General features: G+C 40.4%; 2 protein-coding genes across 2 annotated transcripts in view; one reads left to right on the forward strand and one right to left on the reverse strand.

Moving 5' to 3' along the window:
* Positions 1 to 9,889, reverse strand: part of TRAPPC11 (trafficking protein particle complex subunit 11) — a 37,661-nt gene extending 27,772 nt beyond the window's left edge. Inside the window, exons 1-11 of the mRNA XM_075259350.1 lie at positions 9,735 to 9,889; positions 7,235 to 7,459; positions 6,877 to 7,046; positions 6,294 to 6,364; positions 5,666 to 5,780; positions 5,218 to 5,317; positions 4,095 to 4,168; positions 3,847 to 3,943; positions 1,759 to 1,892; positions 1,515 to 1,662; positions 1,185 to 1,278 (exon numbers count right to left, since the gene is read on the reverse strand). Of these exons, the coding sequence (XP_075115451.1) occupies positions 1,185 to 1,278; positions 1,515 to 1,662; positions 1,759 to 1,892; positions 3,847 to 3,943; positions 4,095 to 4,168; positions 5,218 to 5,317; positions 5,666 to 5,780; positions 6,294 to 6,364; positions 6,877 to 7,046; positions 7,235 to 7,438 (1,207 nt within the window). The 5' untranslated portion in view covers positions 7,439 to 7,459; positions 9,735 to 9,889. The remainder of the gene's footprint in view (positions 1 to 1,184; positions 1,279 to 1,514; positions 1,663 to 1,758; positions 1,893 to 3,846; positions 3,944 to 4,094; positions 4,169 to 5,217; positions 5,318 to 5,665; positions 5,781 to 6,293; positions 6,365 to 6,876; positions 7,047 to 7,234; positions 7,460 to 9,734) is intronic.
* Positions 9,890 to 10,176: 287 nt separating this feature from the next.
* RWDD4 (RWD domain containing 4) lies at positions 10,177 to 20,208 on the forward strand. Its single transcript, XM_075266051.1, has 7 exons — positions 10,177 to 10,315; positions 11,300 to 11,380; positions 12,864 to 12,973; positions 13,047 to 13,197; positions 15,441 to 15,552; positions 18,182 to 18,381; positions 20,016 to 20,208. The coding sequence occupies exons 1-6, from the start codon at positions 10,292 to 10,294 to the stop codon at positions 18,244 to 18,246; spliced, it is 543 nt and encodes a 180-aa protein (XP_075122152.1). The 5' UTR covers positions 10,177 to 10,291; the 3' UTR covers positions 18,247 to 18,381; positions 20,016 to 20,208.
* Positions 20,209 to 20,229: the final 21 nt, after the last annotated feature.

The raw sequence follows: 20,229 nt of genomic DNA on the forward strand, positions 1-20,229 counted from the left end.
CAAATTACACTTATTGTGCACGGTGCACGTCATCTTTTGGCACGCCTTCCTCTTCTTTCGGCAACACCCTCTGGTCCTGGCTCTTCCCCGGCTTCATCGTCCTCATCTTGCGGCGTGATTTGTTCAAATCTGGCGCTTACCTCAAGGTTGCGAGAGTACTGCCACTGAGAAAAATGTAATGGGAGCATGCGCAGTAGCGCTCCGGAGGGAGCGCTACTGTGCACGCGCCAGATTTGATCCAGTCCCGCCGGAAGAAGAGGACGATGAAGCTGGGGAAGAGCCAGGACCAGAGGGCGTCGCCGAAAGAAGAAGAAAGAAGAGGAAGACGTGCGAGAAGATGACGTCGGACCGTGCAGGACCGCCCACCGTGCACGATAAGTATAATTTGCATATATGGTTTTGTGGTTTTATTTTAAAACGGGGTGGGGGGGTTAAAATAACATTAGCGGTGCCTGCATAGCTTTTTAAAGGCTATTCACGCATATGTGGGGCTCATACAGCATAATTTTGCTGATAGAGCCCCTTTAAAGAAAGAAAAGCCCCTGGTTCCAAAAAAATTCCCTCTGATGTAATATATATACCGGTAATATTTTTACTATTATAGTAAGTTTATTTTAGTATTTTTAATTTATTTTAAATTATTTCTTAATATATTTAATAAATTTTTGTGCAATTTTATAAAATTTTTATACATTTTGTACATTTGTATTAGATTTTTAAACTCATGAAGGGATTACTGAAACTTTATTTCAAACCAATAATGTATTAAAATACTCATGATAATTCAGACTGTTAAGACAAGGACCCCAGGGCAACTGTATAGGGTAATGCTCATTCCCAACCAAACAAAAAATCAGGTACCTGATGAAAGGGGGAACCCTCTTTGATCACCATGGTCAAGAGCAGACATTGCATAATTGTAGGGTTAAATAGATCCTACAATTCTGGCCATTAAATTGTGTGTAATGTAGGTCTGTTATTACACAGCCAAGTGCCTGCTGCAGGGCAGTATGGGACACCGGTACAGGGATTATTCTATAATGTTGTAAAACATGGAAAGTAAAATAAGCCCTTTATATTGTGTAGTGTGATAAGATAAAGGGAGACAGATAACATTATATGTAGGATATGAACTTGAGAGCTCACTGGACACAACCAAATGTTTCAGTGCATTGTTAACTCACTTAATATGCCTTGTCTCCAAGCCCTCTGTCCATAGAAGTCCAACACACCATTCGGGGTCTCCAGAGGATCTGGGCTGGGATATGCTACAGAGGACTAAACATGTCATACAAGTATAAGACAATGCAAAATAATGGTAAGAGAAAGACAAGATTTTACAGTATGGCAGCAATCTACATCCAAAAATAATTTGTTACCGAAAATAACGACTTATACACTAACCATACTAGAGCTATTATAAAACAGTGATCACCCCTACTGGCATATAATACACAGTGAAAAATATATTTAGCATATAGGCATATTGAATAACAAAGAGAATACAGCCGTACATCATGGTTACACAGAAGGCTTGCAAGGTGCTTGCGTTCCTGGGCATAATACGCAGCCTGCTGGTAGTAGAAGCCAGGATTCTGGGTTTGTATGGCAGTCAATCCAAGCTTAATAGCTTCATCAAATAAATCCCCAAAGGCCTGGAATCTATAAAACACCAGAAATACAGAGAGTACTGCCAAAACGCTACACAGAATATACCGTACAATATCAGCTAATGCAGTCATATAGGGAAGTCCTTACTGTTTAGACATCCAGGCCGCATGTTCGAAGGACAACTCAGCACTGCCTATCTTCTTCTTGCACAAATCTATGTGTTTCCTGAACTGTGCAATGGCATCTAAAGGAGTGTTGTGCTGGAAACACAGACGGCAGATCTACAGAAAAAGAGAAGAGACATGAACGTTAGTTAGAAGGGTGCTCGGAAGAATATTATGTTCTTAACAACACATATTATATTATCAACAATACTTGACCATTTGAAGATGCCCCAGATTTATCATCCAACCCTCTTAACCTCAGAAATCACCCAAATTATTACCAGTGTTCCCATGGAAGATAAGCGAAGGCCAAACAATCGTGACAACTTACTTTCCTCTCCCTATTGAGAAGACATGAACACTTGACCAAGCACAGTGCATATCTATGAGGCACAAGAGGAAAAGCTGCTGGCTGAACAAGCATTCAGATGACGGCCATTGAAAACTGCATCTACAAATTCTATATAGTTCACCGATAACTCCTTATGTATTTTATACTATTTACTTTTGGCTTAAGACATTGAAGCAGACTCAGAAGATGCTATTGTTGAAGTTGTCACCCAAATCTAGTACATGTACCCATGTCTATTTCCCATTTTTGCAGAATACTGCAGAGCACGTAGTACAATATACCCGCCAGGACCTTACACAGTGAGGATGATATAACTATAGGGCATTCAGGTTTCCAAGTTTCACAACCTGCTGATTGACAAAGTGCTGCCACTTTTAGTTCCAACACCACCTTGGAGGAACTTGCAGACAAGCTATAAAATAAAATTCACCTTACAGAATGCATTTGCCACTAGCTGTATATAGGACAACTACAGAGGCTCCTTAACAAGGACTACCCAGACACTTCCCTTGGCCCTCAAGAACATCTAAAATCTGATTAAAACCCTATGCAGCCGAGAAGTTTATTACATACACACAGTAAAACCTCTGAAACGCAATGGCCTACACCAAGGGTCAGTAACCTCTGGCGCCGCAGTCAGCACCACAGACATGTTTACCCAGCGCAAGGCTCTCTTTCCCAATGATCATGGAAACACAGTACAAGGGGAGGAGGTACTAGAGGGAATTTATAAAAAGAAAGAAAAAAAAATGCATTGGGAGAAAGAGTTGATTTGATAGGAAAATTTCAGGGAGAGCTTTAGGGACTGTCCTTGTCAGGACTGGAGTCATTGGGAACTTAAAAGATAGGTTGTAAGACATCAACCTCCACCTTCAAGTCGTACTGAGTCCCCGTGACCTCTCACTAGGTTCGGCTAAGACTGTTCCTTTACTACAGTAATCTTGAGCACAGTTTGACATGTGCACTATTTTTGATACAGTCTTACTGTAACTGTCTATTTTACTATCATTGATATTAAAGATTAAGTTTTATATAATTAATAGTCCTTTGCATACTATATTACCAGTATGTTAAAACCATCTATTTCTGTCCAAATGTCACATACCGGCATCTAGTGGCAGAATTGTAGTCCTGCGCCATATCTCCTTGTTAAAGGGGCTCTATCATTGGGAAAAGTCATTTTTAACTTATCACATCCTTGCATAGCCTTTAGAAATGCTATTCCACACCTACCTTTAATATGTAGATTGCCTCAGTGGTTTCTGAATAAGTCAATTTTTATTCATATGCTAATTAGACTGGTACATGATGCATCGTGCACCCCCATTGCTATTGTTTCCTATGCACAGGCTGCTGATGATGATGACTCAGCTTCCTGTTTGCACATACACATCGAAGATAATAGCAGAGACGAGTGCTGCTGGGATCTTCCTGTGCTGGCTGGAAGCTCATTAGCATATGAATAAAAACGGACTTATTCAGAAACCACTGAGGCAATCTACATACTAAAGGTAGGTGTGAAGTAGCATTTCTAAAGGCTATGCAAAGATGTGATTAGTTAAAAATGACTTTTCGCAGTGATAGAGCCCCTTTAAGCAACAATACCATAATGGCATCATAGATATCGATTTTTATTTCTTTACCATTTATGTATAGATGCATCTTACTTTATCACTGTTTGCTTGCCATTGGTATACAGAATGGTATGAGCCAGCTTACCTTGTAGTTGATGAATCCAGCCATAGTCTTTATTTCCAGCATATTTGTTTCATGAGCCCTCAGTTCATGCACCAAGTTGTAAGCTGTCCTGTAATTCCTGAACAGAAAGAGAATAAATGGAGAACTGCTAATATCCACCAGATCAACTCACCCAATATCTGCAAAGGATCCATGCCCCATAAACACAGTAGAGCTCGGTACATGATATTTTACATAACTTTTTATCTGAGGTGACATTATGTGCTTACTTTAAGGCATTCTGGGTATCTTGTTTCAGTTCACTGAAAAATGCAATCTTGAACTGATGCCTCACAAACAGGAGCTGGAACACAATACATAATAAATAGTTTAGTGTTACGTGTCCATACAAAATGTCACGATTAAAATTATTCTATCAGACCCTTTATGGCTACTAAGCCAATAACAGTGCCAGGTACAGGACTTAAAGGAGTTGTTGGATACTGATGACCCCAAGACCCCATGCTGATCAGCTGTAACAATGGCACTTGGAATTGCAGCTCTGCTCCCATTTACTTGAATAGGAGTAAAACTTGTTCCAGCCGTATACTATGTATACAGCTTCTTATGGATAAAACAGCTGATCTGAAGCCTATGCCCTTCTTGTGGATTAGTCATCAGTATCCAACTTTGATGGACAACCTCTTTAAAGACATGTAAACATACCATTATGGCCATTGCACTTTTATCTTGTATACAAATTAGGTAGCAGGTGCCCCAAGGGTGGTCCCAAGACCAGCAAATGTTTTGGCTTTGATGAGAAAGCGCTGCTGAAGTAAGCATGCATCCCCATATATGTCTTTAGCATTCTGGGACATCACCATGGGTTCACTTATTTACCATTATTTGGACCACCCCTAGGGTACTTGAAACCTGGTTTGGATATGATGCAGTAATAAGTCTGTGTCCTTAAAAGTATGCTACCACATATCTTCAAAGGGTTTTTTTTTCCTACACTGGAACAAAGAAATACAATTTTTTTGAAGCACAGCTCCATTCCCTGTGTATAGGTGGTGTTTGGCTATTGGAGCTCAGCTCCAATTCAAGTGAAATGGACAGGTCATCCAAATCCATAACCGAATATATCTGTATGCACAGCAGCCTGGGGATGAAGGGGGAAGCGCTACGTTCATGGATGCAATTATCTGGTAAATGTTTTTTTGGAGCAGCTCTGGACAATGTAAGTGTAGACCTATCCCCATACTATACCGCTCTTATACAGGGCAGCATTATCTGATAACTACTAAGGTGAACCCCTTTCTTTTCTACCAGTAGAAGTGCCATAAACGTGTCTTGTGCCAACCTTGCCATCTTAGGACTGATAATGACAAGTCTTATTTCTCTATACTGTACCTGATGTGTGGTTTTATTCAAGAATTCCTTATGAGATTTGATCCTTCTAATCTCAGTGTAGTAGTAGGTTTGTGCATGCTCATAAAAGGCATTCTCTAATCTAAGGGGAAAGAAGGAGAGGAAATGGTTAATCAATTCGATTCTCAAGAAACAAATGACATGTACAGATTCAAGGTCTCTATGTCTATGGGATAGTATGTGGAGGCTACTTCATCTCACTAGTCATGCAAGCTGCGCTCCCGAAACAGAGATCAGGACTTGGATTTTAATAGTGAGTATATTTTCACTCCTTCATACCTGGTAATCACCATTAAGTAATGATATGCAAAAACACATGGCACAAGCAAAGCGAATTGTTCATCGGCAATATATAATGCTGCCATAGACAAGAGAAAACCAATAATACATATTATATTGGTGAATGATAGCAGAGTGTACAGTTACCTACCGGATTATGTAGCCTACCAAGTGATCAGTGTGGGGCAGCACAAACAGCGACTTCCCTGAAAGGTCACAGGCATTGCATAGGGCGGCCGCTCTTTCAGAAGCAATCAGATCTTCGCCTGCACAAGAAATTAGATACTGACTACCATGAATGGTTAAGTAATGAATGATCAGAATAAAGGTGACATATGGATGCAGGATATAAAATGTGAACAAGTAAGGTGCTCACTTCTACAAAGATATTTCTGCACACACAGGGTATATCTTGTAAGCAGGACTATGGAGTCAGGAGGCCAAAGCACTGACTCCCACTCCTGCTTCTACTCCTTCATAAATGGCCGACAGCAATGGTCAGTAGAAAAAACTTAGTCACAAAAAAACTGTGATTGAATATCTATGAAAGTAAGTATGCAAAGAAACTAAACTGATTCATTATACAATGTCAAGAATTGTATATAGAGATTAAAATTAATAATTTTATTTTGAAGCCGTAATCGGTAACTTTTGTTCTGACTCCACCCAAAACGGGCCCCAAATCTGACTCCACAGCCCAGCCCTGCTCACTATTCACATAGACAGCATATCTCACAATAAGTAATGAATCTCTGAAATCTTCCCTAGTGATACCATACCTGGTGGTAAAGGAGTTTTCTTCTGAATAAGAACAACGGCCACCTTGGTGTTTCTTCCCTGCAGGCTCTGCCTGTGGCACAGATATAGACCAGTAAGTGGACATTTTCACTGTACAACGTGGCTACAGTTTCTACATGTCTATGCAAAAAAAGAGAAAGACATGGCCCGCACATCCCAGTCTTATACATTGATCTAGGCTTCTCAGCAAATTCTACAATACTGAACATGAGGTTCTTAGTATACATATTGATCAAGGAGTATAAGCCCACTAGCCACTTCACGGCGTCCTCTTTATAGTGGGTCCCTACTCTACTGGGTGCTACGCCGCACAGCGCAACAGTTTATACATGTGTATCAGTACAGCATATACTAATATTAAACTTATATGTTATAGCTATATAAATATATATACATGCACAGACTTACACTACACTTCTTTGGTTTTGGCTTGAATATTGCTGGGTAAGACAGAGTGGACCTATTAGGGTGTCCATTGAATGGTAATAGGTCCTAGAATGTGGTCAGATTGTGCAAAGAAATACTTAACGTCTAAGTACAGGTTTAGTCTTACATCATCTTTACCTTACAATTTCCACTCTGGTTGCACATTCTGACTGCTTCTCTTTCCACTGGGCCTCATCCCAGTCAAGTTCATAAAACACCACAACCAGAGCTGGCACTAGGTTAAGGTGTTTATTCATCCAACCCGTCTTAAGGATTCCCTTGGGGATGTACCATTCATATGAGGTTCGCTGAAGAAAGAAGAAAAGTACAGAGATTATACATGCTTTAAGAACAATTATAACTATAAACAACTAAAGCTCTAGTGACAAACAACTATCATAACTACCATTAATACACTGAGCCTTGACTACGGAGTTCCACTTAATACCTAGCATTATGTGATATAAAACATCAAAAAAATACAAGAACATTATACCTTTGTCCTACATTTTGGATACTCATGGTCTCCAGGAAGCACTTTAAATGAGATGGGTACACGGTCTGCTCGTCTGTTTGCACAAAATGCATCCCAAATGGCGCGATGAACAGCGTTATATGTCACATCTAATCCAGTGAGGGTCACAAAGGCCATAGGACGGCAGCATAACTCCACAGGGAAATCCCACTGTGTGGGGCTCATTTTTTATGTTAATGAAAATACCTAAGAAAAGGAAAAAGGAAATCATACATGTAGTGTTTCACAGTAGCACACAAGTAGTAAATGTGTCAGGATTTCTAGACAATATGAACCTTCCACCAAAAGATCTTGCCCAGCTATTCACAATCTATAATCTAGAGGGGTGCAACCAGATTGCCCTGTAGTAAGCTGTTGGAGGATAACAGGATTTAGGAATATTTGACTTTTGACTCGTGACAACAACTTATCTCCTTTCCCTTTGGCAGCAAGTATGAATGTTTGGCTGTTGCCATAAACTGAGGAGATACCTGTCCTATTAAACATGGCCATCATAAAGAGGAGAACCGTCCTCAGGATGCCCCCTATGAGCCATAGAGGAGAGTTACTACATGCAGAGGCTCTTGCTGTGACTGCCATGGCCCTCCTATATGCACGGCAGGTAAATAGAATATTATTATAAGAGGAAATGTATAGCTGGTTATACTTTGCCCCAGTGATAACCATGAGGGATTTATGGAGCCAGATCCATGGCAGTCAGCTTCAATATAGAATGGGCCACTGCATGCTAGCTGTTCTCCAAAGTGCACCGACACTGGCATAAAATAAAACAAAATATATCCACAGAGTAGAGGATAAGTTGCAGATCAGGAGACATAACTAAGTTACAGCACTTAGCAATCTTTGGTAGTGCCATAGAAATGAAAGGACCTGCAACATGTCTGCATGACAGGTGTGCAAGGCACTGTGGCTGGACCTTGACCGCTCTGCAAATTATCCCCTATCCCAGGGGTAGAGAACCTTTCGTTCCAGCTGTTGCAAAACTACAACTCCCAGCATGCATACTTGCTCTGCTGTTCTTTGAACTCCCATGGAAGTGAATGGAGCATGCTGGGAGTTGTAGTTTCACAGCAGCTTCCCTACCCCTGCCCTATCCTATTGAGGTGGGGTTTGATAAGGGGTTAGACTACATGCACATGATCATTGTGGTTTCTACTGTCCGCAAATACGAATCCACAATTTCCCACTTTCATATCCAGCTTCAAAAAATAAATCGGATTTTACAGGTGTTTCCATAGGTTAGCCCTTCAATGTACAATTACCGAACTTGAGATTTGCTCCTTTCCTTGGGCTTCCCCAAATGGGCCATGATCCTCGAGCAAAGTTAAAGACTTATGGGTCAGTCACATGTACGGAAAAATACTCAAGGGAATGGTTGATCCTTGACCCACTTACTTTGATGTGTAAAAATAGAAGGCTCCCAATACTAAAGCTGGCCATACATATCAGACTTCAGACTGCCATCATTCACAAACAACACCAAACATTCCAACCAATGTTTGTTATACTAAACCAATGTTCGCCCTACAGGGTTTCTGACCAGCCCATACTTTGAAAAATACGTGGCTACAACACCCAGATTGCCCCCAGGTCTGCCAGTCTAGTCCATACACATAAGATTACAGTTTTAGTTGATGGTAGGCTGCATGAGATGAACATTCATACGTTTATGCATGAACAATTGTTCACAGAATACTCAAAATTTGCCACTTCAGCAGGAAAATCAGTAACAGACTAATGACAGTACCTTGGAGGGCGGCTTCTACTATTCTTATTATTCTGTATTACAGCTCCATTTTTAAGTAAAAACATGATTTTATTCTTATGCAATTTAGATGAAAAGGGCTTTAGGGGCCATTTCTTCTCCTGCCGGGGATTTGCCCTCCATTCTAGATAACCGATCCTAACTGCAGACAAAGTGTGGCAAATTGGGCAATGTTATTCAAGTAATGGGGTCAGAGCTGAGAAGCATTTAGAAGCGTATCTAGAGATGCAGATGAAACGCCCCTAAAGCCCTTTTTATTTTATTTTCATAAAAATCAATGTTTTATTCTCATAAAAATTAAGCTGCAGTGCAGAATAAGAAAGGCGTCTTTGGAAAGAGTAGAAGCCGCCCTACAAGGTACTGGCATTACATTGTATATTGCTAGCTTTACAATCACAGGTCAGGTGCACCCTGGGGGTAGTGCCTAAACCTCCTAGGAGCCTGTAACATACACATAGTAGGTGGGGGCCCTGGTGCAGATTAGCACAGGGGCCCACAAGCTTATGATCATAGCCATACAGCTGTGCCCAGGCTGATCAGCAATAACCCTCATTACAGCAGATTGTCCTTACTGAAGCAATGCAATGTCTTCCTGTACATGTACCTGTGCATACTACCTGCTGACACACATGTGTGGTGACATCACAGCTCAGTGCAGTATACTACATACAGACATACAGGGGCTACTCCTATTACCAGATGAGGGGTTGGCTGCAGTAATACGTCAGCAGGGCCCTCAGTACATGCCTGTCACGTCCCCGGGCTGGAGATCCTCAGGACACGACCACCCCGTATCCACAAAACCGAGCAGTCAGTTGTCAACCCCGGAAAACAGACCTGTCCCTGTTCTGTCAGCTGATCCAGCCGTACAGCCTGCTGGGAGGGTTCCGCTGTCGCCATGTTTACTTTGGGCATACTATTTTTCTATTTAATAAAGTTTTCCCTATTATGTAGTGTTTTCAAACCAAATACGATTACATTTAGTGTAGCTGTGACGTCCGTCACACAATATGATTATTTTAAGTTTTATATAACAAGTTTCTTTTAACTGTTTCCCTGAACCAAGATGTCCGCCGAAACTCCCTCACTGTGTGTCGCAAAGTGATGAGGTGGAGTCTTGACGCATGCGCGGTGTGGCTTTCGCGAGTTCTGGATGCAGTGGCTGCAAGTCTTGGAAGAGCTAAGCTGGTTGGAGTGTGGGCTCATGTGATACCCATGTACTAGGAGCAGCAGCCTCTACATATAGTGACAGCATGGCTGCCAACGAGGACCAGGAGGTGGGTGGACATAGTGTGCCTCTCCCCTTCTGCTCTCATTGTGACTATACCTTGTACTGACCTGTATTACCAGGAGCTGCTTATAATTGGAATTATTCTATTGGTGATAGGGTGTGGGGGCGGGTATAGGGGATACAGTATGCCCATAGAGTGCCTGCAGTATATATTGTATCTATAAGTTCTGCCCCAGCTTGCTGATGTGTATGGTAAACCCCCGCCTTACTCCATTGATACACATAATACAGGAGTTGTCAGATCTTATGTGTTGTGCTGATGGTGACAAGAAGACATCTGTTGGACACTGAATTGCCAGAAGTACCATTCCTTATTTCCCCATTCTTCTGTATGTTTAAAGGGAACTTGCTCCTGGCAATTCAAAATCCCCAAATAAGAGCTGGCAGCTCCTGTAGTATATAAATGGAGTAAGTCAGGGAATTTTCTGATACGTCACCTCCATTTCCTAAAATATTACTAGAGTCCTCTGTATGTTTAACGGGAACTTTTACAGTTCACAGCCAGCTCTGCCAAAAAAAAATAAAAATTTCTTCATAAGAATCAGGCTTCTGCTGTGATTGACAGTTTTTTTTATTTTTTTTGCTACATAGCATAGGAAGAAATCTGTCAATCAGTGGTGAGTGGCGAGGAGTCTGTGTAATCATGTATACATGGGACTCCATACTGGTAGAGCTGGTCATGCTGCAGGGATTTAAGGAATTGTTTGAGGAAATTTTTTTTTAAACCTCTACAGGTGCTGCGTATGTGGCAACAAAATAAAAAAAAAAATATATATATTACTAGTCTCTCCTGGTCCAACATTTCCAGTATGGTCTGACATCCGCAGTGATGTCCCTTTGTGTGAGGCTAGCGCTGCAGCCAGTCACAGGCCTCAGTAGTGATGTCTTTACAGATGGGGCATCACTGACTGGACTGTAAGAGAATTCAGCTTTTTTTTTCCTTTACTGACATGCTATTGTTATTTTTCAGATGGAGCTAGAAGCTCTTCGATCTATCTATGAAGGAGATGAGTGCTTTAAGGAGCTCGGGCCTACAGTCTTTCAGTATCGGGTAAGGCCATGGTTAAGTATCAGTTGACATTAAGGGTTTATTCACACGGAGGAAAATGGTGAGGAATTTGGTGTGGAATTTCATCGCTGAAAAAAGCGCCTCCCATTGACTTCAATGGGTTCCTTTTTCTGCTAGCAATGGGAGGCGCTTTTTTCAGCGCTGAAATTCCACACCAAATTCCTCACCATTTTCCTCCGTGTGGATGGACGCTTACCAAATTATAATCTGCTGATCACAGAGGCCTGACCTTTAAGACTCCCACTGTTCACTAGAACAGGGATCCTGTACCCCCATCTGAATGGAGCAGCAGGCTGAACATGCAAACAGTTCTGGTCCACTTACACTCTGTGACAGCCAAGGATTGTCATAGACACATGCACTGGCAAATTGGCAAATTTATGATTTTAAAAAATGTCATATGACTTTTCGGTGCTCTTTAGTCTTGTGATTTCCATCAGCGTAGTTGCGCAGGCTCACAGATGAGTCATGTGACAGTTGTCCAAAGTCTTGACGTTGACTGGTTATACATTCTTTGTAAATTCATAGTGCCCACTGCTTCTGGAATTGGTGTGGGCTCTAGAGCTTGGAACCATTCACAGGAAAGGGCTCTTGAGTAAGCTGTGGTGATTGAGCTAATGAATCTGAGTGACAGAAAATTGGGAGAGTTTCCATCAAGAGCATCATGATAGGATCTAAGTGGTGCAACGCAAATAGAGGAGTGGGTGGGAAATGGAGGGTGTTGAGTTGAAGCACAGCAGTGGTCAGGATACTGAGGTAGCTTTGGACTCCTTGACAGCATTATGTGGTGGAGGCAGATGACAGGGTGGTGCTGTCACCCTGGTGAACTCCAATGACAGCAGCTGTCTCTGAAGTGCAATGAAGCAAAAGATATGAGAAGGAGACATTCTATGTGTGCTGACTTATACTGTCAGTGTGTATATCATCCTTGTACAATGATTCCTCATTGTTAGGGAGTATCTTGTCTTTTGAAGAGTATGTACACTACTACATCTCTGTTACTGCCATGAGGCAGCCGAGTGATATAGAATTAGGTGCTCGGAGTTCCTGGTATTCAGTAGCTATATTACTGGGCAAAGAAGGTAGAGGGAATAAATGTGAGAAGACAGGACTGGCAATGCACATGCACGACCTGCCATTTCATTTATATGGAGCACACAGGACCAATGCTCTTGTCATCTGTGGGAGCCCAAACACCAATCAGTTATCCCCTCTCCTGTGGATAAGCGGTAACTTGTAATCACCGGAATACCCCTTTAGCACTGTTGCAACAAATGTTATATTGATATGTATCTTTTGTTGTGTGACGTGTCTATTTAAGGTTTGCTACGTCTGTTGTGACTTGATATTCAAAGAATTTCCAATGAATCTAAAATTAATTTTCACATTTTCTGTAGTAGAAGTGTAGAAATCAAAAATTTTAGAACCAAAAGTCCTTAATTTCTTCTTCCTTAATATTTTCCAGGTTGGTGACGTTGGGGACCTCAAAGCCTTTCTAGTTGAAATATCATGGCCAGAAACCTACCCTGAGACGGCCCCTAACATATCTATGAATGCTTTTTTTAATAATCAAATGTAAGTTCTATATTGTACAGCTCGGTTATTATGGTGTTAGTATTCTGCTTATGCAGTTGTATGTCTTATTTAGTTCTCAAGCCGTGAAAAAGAGCATCATAAATAAGTTACAAGAGCAAGTGGAGGCAAACCTTGGTACATCAATGACGTACACCTTATTTGAATATGCCAAAGACAATAAGGAAGAACTAATGGAGAACCATCAACCATTCAGTAACTCTATAGTAAGTATTACACACTATGACTTTTCAAAGCCAGGGCTATATATATATATTTATATATATTTATTTATTTATTTTAAATTGATTTTAACCATTGAATGACAACTGCAGTCCAAATAAAATACAATCTTGTGGACTGCAGCTGTCACTCAATGGTTACAATGAGTCGGTAATGCTGAAAAAAAAAAAAAAATCACCATTTAGAAATACTTTCAGTATGGAACGAAGCAAGCATAGCAAAAATGTGTTAAATGTATGAATAGAGAATAAGAATAATGTATGGTCTTGGAGAATAGGAGATAATCTGTTGAACGTGTTGCTGGATTAAAAAAGCTCCAAATTGCTTACCCATACGGCGACAATCAGATGAGGTATTTCACTTTGTACTTGGTGAAAAGTGTTTAAGCTGAACATGACATTGACAAATATTTGTTACGCCCTTTACTCACACAAGGATCTCAAAGCATTGTGGAGTAGGGGAGTAAGTGGCTTACATACAGGCGCTAACCCCAACACCCTCAAGGGTCAGTTGTTTTCATAGTAAGCCAATTTACCTATTAGTATATTTTTGGCATTTGGGACGAAACCGGAGTACCCAAAAGAAAACCACACAAACATAGGGAGAACATACAAACTCCATGTAGATGTTGCTCTTGCTCAGATTTGAACCCAGGACCCCAGCACTGCAAGAAAGAGTGCTAACAGACCATGCACAGGGAAATTTGGCACCGTAGCTGAACATGGTTTGAGTTGAGTTCCGTTGGTTAGATCAGGGTCCCCAACCACCGGGCTGTTGGCAGTTCTTTGGGGCTGACCTCAGTCTTAGCTGGATAATGGCAATGGTAACATATACACTATCAGGTTGCATGGCATCCTGTAACAGCTGCGCTACCTGATAGTTTATACATTACCATTGCAACGTGGCCTAGCACGAAGTATCCAGCTAAGACTGAGGCCAGCCCGCCGCCCCACTATAATGTATCTTAGGGCGCCATGCTACCCGATAGTTGACACTTTACCATAGCAATGTGACCTAGCACGAAGTACCCAGCCTCGGTGTCTAGCGATTCGTCATGTCCATTCAGATACTCGTGTCACATCCGCCTGCCTCACATAGCATTCGGGTGGAGAGCCTTCCCTTCCACACGGTCAAGCCCACCTATAACCCTGCCCACATATGACGAAAGGCCTGCCCCTGCCCTGCCAGGCCATGGAAAAATGGTCTTGCTTGAAGCTGGTCCCTAGTATAAAAATGCTTGAGGTTGTGTTAGATCATTGCTTTTAGTGTTTTAATACTCATATTGATCACATGTGGTCATTATTTTTTATTCTCATGGATTCTTTGGACTGTAAGTCAGAAAAGATACAGGCTGATTTATCAATTTATTACCGTAGTCACTCCTCTGTCGAAGTTTTGGTCTTACTTGTGATGAGGGCATCCTCTAGGCTCGGAGTGCCTCCTTGTTGGTATAGATTTCTGGCACAAGTTTGTATGTATTTTCTGGTGCACAAGCCATGCAATTTAGTCTTTTTTTTTTTTTTTTTTTTTGAGGGGGGGGGGGGGTAATTTAAAAAAAAAAAAAAAAAACTCTATAAAATACAAAATTATATTAGTGTACAATATACTTTTACATATGCACTTCTGTGAGACTCCTGATGTTTCGGAAGTCAAATGTAGGAGTTCTCTAGGTACTATTTATCATTGCATCCTATTTTTTTCTGCTTTGTGCAAAAATAAAGATTTTTTTTCTGAAAGTGAGTTACACTAGGTGCACACTAGCTTTCAGGTTTCCGTTCTTCGGGTCCACTTGGAGATGCGAAAAATGGGAATGCAGTCTGCTTAAAAAGCGGATACCTGTGGACTCCATAGACTGTAATGGGGTCCGCCGAGTTTCTGCCTGGTTTCCACTCAAAAAATGTGGAAAAAAGTCTGATTTCAAGCAGATTGAGGGATGGTATCCCTGAATATAGAGCAAGTGCTGGTGTGTATCCAGACTAACAAATTTACTATTTCAGTTTTTATGAACTTTATGTAAGCTTGGCTTTTAAAAAAAAAAAAAAAACCATATATGTTTTGTGTGTATATATATATATTATGTAAACTAGAGAATTATGCTCAAAAAGATGATTTTGACTGGGTGTATATGATCCATTTATCACTGAATTCATTACTGTTGAGATGCCCAAAATAGTTTTATTCCTTATTTACCTAATGTGTTCATTTTTTGTTTCCTATTTTGGTCTAGACATTAAATGATAGTTCAGTAGAAACAACAAATGTAACTCAATCTAGTAAGAAAAAAGAGAAAAAGGAACAGTTGACGAAAGCACAAAAGAGAAAACTGGCAGATAAAACGGGTAAGTTATACTGGCATCTATAGTTTTTATTATGCGAGAGGGAAATAATAGATTCAGTTGTTTTCCTTGCACAAAACAGTGTTCATTGTGAATGACCTCCACAATAAGGTTCCATAAGAACAGATTATCTTATCTAGAACAGAATATTATTACCTGCTTAGGCACCTTGTCATTTCAGAGTTAGGACTTGTAGCTTACTTGTTTGACAATATAAGGCAAAAACGTTGGGGAAAATTTAATAATCCTGTCTAATACTTAGGGTGTTTATTTGTTAAGCTTAAAAGTTAGAAGCAGACCCGTTTTTTAAAATTCAGTAAAATTTTGAGGCTTCTCTTTGATTTCAATGAACTTACTGGGAAAGTTTTCAGCCATTTTATTCTGCTTTTGGGGCTGTTATTGAAGCAGAAAAGCCTCAAAAAACAGATAAAAAAAACTGTGTAAAATTAAAACCAGGCAGTGTAAAGACTGGCCAAATTTCTCCTATGGTGGATGCCTGGAGGAAAGATTTGGTACGTCAATAGACACTTTATTTTATTTATTTCCCCTTTCTTCTATAGCGCCATCATATTCCACAGCACTTTACAGATAGTGTCAACACTTTCCTAAGTAGGACTCACAATCTAAATTCTTTATCAGTATGTCTTTGGAGACTGAGAGGAAACCTAGAGAGAGAACATACAATCTGTATACAGGTCTTGTCTTTGGCTGGATTTCAACCAAGGCTACAGTGCTAACCACCATGCTGCCCACTTCTTTCTAATGTCATGCCACCTATTAGTTTATACCCATTTTAATTCATTTTTTTGATGTATGAGGTGCGTTGGCACATCTTAACCACTTCCGAACCACCCATTGGTTATATACATCAGAAAGATGGCTGTATTGATCTGCAAGGACGTACCAGTATGTCCAAGCAGAACTCAGCAGCTGCACAAGATCTTGCAGGTGCTTAAGCTGGGAGCCGGCTGAAACTTCAGCTGTAGCTCCCAGAGAGAAGGCAGGGAAGGTTTATTACCTTCCCTACCTTCTCGATCGCTATGTATACAGCACGCAATGAGTGCTGTATACACATCTATGGGTGCTGCCATGATGCGGCCGCCCTCTGACTCAGTGATCACGTGATCCACCGGGCTCAGTATCTTACAAGAGCTGCTGCGTCCTACAGGACCCATATCAGCTCTATAAGCTGTATATACTACCATGCAGGAGGCTGAATTCCTCCTTCCACTAGGGCGAAATATACCAGCCCCAGTTGCAGGGGAAATCGGCCTCAAACACAAAAGTAACAGAGATCATATGTCCCCAAACGTCTGTTATGATCTTATGGAGACATAATGGTAAAAAAAAAAAAAAAAAAAAAGATAGAAAAGTTTTTTTAAAAAAGTAAATAAAATATGCCAATAAAACGTCATTATTAAAGGTTATAACCCCACCCCTGATGACACCATACAAAAGAAAATTACCATAAAGGAGAGGAAAAACTATTTTAAGTTTTTTAGGAGCACTTTGTGTTATTAAATTTAAAGAAAAAAAAAAAAGTGAAAGACACGATTTCCCTCCTATTTTGTCTATATTTTCCCAGATCTAAAAAAAATAATTAAAACACGTGCAAAGATAAAAACAACATAAAAATAAAGCCCTCTGTGTCACCAAAAAAGATGCAGAAATTAGTTTAACAACACATATGATAAAAATGTTACAACCCTCAAAACGACACATACAAAAAAACCTAAAATGTGTCTGGTCTGGAAGGGGATAAAGGATCTGGTATGGAAGTGGTTAAAGGGGCTCTATCATTGGGAACTTATTTTTAACTAAGCATATATTTGCATAGCCTATAGAAAGGCTATTCCAGACTTACCTTTTGTTTGTTAATCCTCTAGGCTGTTTTTGAATTGGCCCGCTTTTATTGAAATGCTAATTAGCCTTCAGCATGCACCCAGAAGTGTCTGTGAGCATTGTCTGCTGTGTGTGCACAGGGAAGATGGGGGGTGAATGCAGGGAGGCTGCTGAGTCAGCAGCAGACTCCCCCTATGTACACACATCACGCAATCAGTGCTCAGAGAGAATCACAGACACTTCTGGTGCTCGCTGGAGGCTAATTAGCATGTCAATGAAAGTGAGCTCGTTCAAAAACAGCTGAGAGGATTAACATACAAAAAGTATGTGTAGAATAGCCTTTCTGAAGGCTATGCAAATATATGCTTAGTTAAAAATAAGTTTTCCCAATGATATAATCCCTTTAAGCCCAGGCCCCTTTACCATCAAGCCACACCCACTTGCCAATCGAAGTGCAGCATAACAGATGTGCTGCAAATTAAGCCAAAATTCTGGAGCGTCTAGATTAGTAAAATAATTTCTCTGTGTCATTGTTACATTATCAGCAATCTTTAGTTGCTGAAAGGCAGGAGATGCAGGCATTATACAAAGGAGGTAGATGACACTTGGAGCTGTATTAGCAGTTTACAAGCCTTCTAGCTGAGGCTATTTGCCATATAACTTTTCAGCTAGATATACATTCTGTCTTTCTCAATATGTATATAGGTAAAAGTGTTCTGAAGACTAGACTAGGGTATCTTTATACATCTGATGTGAAACCCAAAAATAATGATTTACTTATACATTTTAGACCACAAAGGAGAACTACCACGCGGATGGAACTGGGTTGATGTCATTAAGGTATCTCATAACTGACTATATGGTTTGTGGGACATTGTAAAATGTATTATTTTAATGTTTAATCCCCCTCCCTTCCCTTTTTTTCTTCTTTTTACATCTGGACTATTACGGACATATTGGGCTCTGTGGGGGTTCACCTGTTTCCAGCATGTAAGTATCAAGTTTATCCATGGTGTGTAATTGTGTAGCTAGTAAGGTCTGTGTTCATCTTTGCAGCCATTTATTATTCGCTGAAATGATTTTGATGGGGTTTTTTTTGTTTTTTTTTTTGTTTTTTTAAACTGCAAAATATAACAGAACCTATATATAAAAAAAAAATTAGTATCAGTGTAATTGTACTGACCTTAAAGGGATCCTATCATTAAAACTCTTTTTTTTTTTTTTTTTTTTTCTGCCTAACACGTCCAAATAGCCTTAAGAAATGCTATTCTTCTCCTACCTTTAGATGTCTTCTCCACTGCGCCGTTCAGTATATAATTCATTTTTCTTCAGTATGGAAATTAATTCTCTCGCAGCACTGGGGGTGGACCCCAGCGCTCAAACAGCACTGGGGGTGTCCCCAATTCTGCGAGAGAACTCTCCAACGCTGCCTCCATCTTCTTTAAGAACGGGTCTTCTTCGCGTCTTCTTCTGGCGGTGGCTTCAAACTTCTAGACCTCGGGCAGCCGACTGCGCATGCCTGCCAGCCACAAGAAAATGGCCGCTTACAATACTGTGTAAGCGGCCGGCGGGCATGTGCAGTCGGCTTTGCTCGAGGTCTAGAAGTTTGAAGACACCGCCAGAAGAAGACGTGAAGAAGGTTCAGTCTTCTTTTTTTTTTTTCTTAAAAAATGTCTGTTATTGTTATTAATGGGTTAAAAGTACACCCATATACCTTTTAGTAGTGTTTTGAATGATTTCTAGGTATCTAGGAGCTCCAGGCATCTTCTGCATTTGTTTACCTGTGTAGCTCCCTACTATGTTGCTTCCTGTGTACCTTCTATGCTACCTCCCTGTCACTGCTCCCCCTCCTCTCTCACTGCGTTACACCCCCCTCCCTGTCTCTCTAAGCTATCCTGCCCACTGCTAACTCTTCTCAAGTAACTAAGTACAGCCCTCCACCCCATCACATCATACTTACCTAGCTTCTGATCTGGGAGAAAGCTCTGTCTTTTCTCTTCACTATGCGCAGGCTGGAGACGCTGCGCACAGACTGTAAGTACTTGTGAGGCCTGCACATGTGCCATCCCCACAATATAAATAGAATAAAAAGTGACAACGTTTTTGGCATTTTCCAAAGTTTTGAATTTATGTAAAGGTAATACAACATGATAAAAACTGTATAAATCTGGTATAGCTGTGATTGGGCCAACCAAATAATATAAGTAATGTGTCATTTCGGCTACACAGTGAACAACGTAAAAACTAAACCAGTAATAAAATGGCGTAAATACAGTTTTTCTCAAATTCCACCCAATTCTAATATTTTTTTAGTTTCCCAATAAATCATACAAAGTATATGAGGGTAGTGTTACATAGTACAATTTGTCCTGCACAGAATAAGCCATCATGTGGCTCTGTGAATGGAAAAATAAAACGGCTATGGCTTTTGGAAGGTGGGGAGTAAAACATGTCGTCATCTCTAACACCACAACCCTCATGTATGAGAGGCAGGATTATTATTTCACAGAATTTATATATAAATATATGTTATATATAAATATATATAACAAACATGCTGGGAATATTGTGTTTTTTTTTATGTAGTCAGATTTCCTAACCTTGTATTGTATTTCCCATTACAGCTGTCTAAAACGGGCTCCACCGAGGATGACTAGAAATCGCGAGGAGTCTTTTTAATAATGAATGTGACTGCAGTTCTTCATCTAGATGGTTTTTCTTATTTTACTTTGGTAATTTATTAAAAAAGCCACATTTTATAAGAGAAGCCCCTTTTGTAGGCTTCCCGTTTAATAAACATGTGCTGTGCTCTTGTAACTTCACTTGTTTTTTTTTCTT

Source organism: Leptodactylus fuscus, chromosome 1 (assembly GCF_031893055.1).
Source record: "Leptodactylus fuscus isolate aLepFus1 chromosome 1, aLepFus1.hap2, whole genome shotgun sequence".
Taxonomy (NCBI): Eukaryota; Metazoa; Chordata; class Amphibia; order Anura; family Leptodactylidae; genus Leptodactylus; species Leptodactylus fuscus.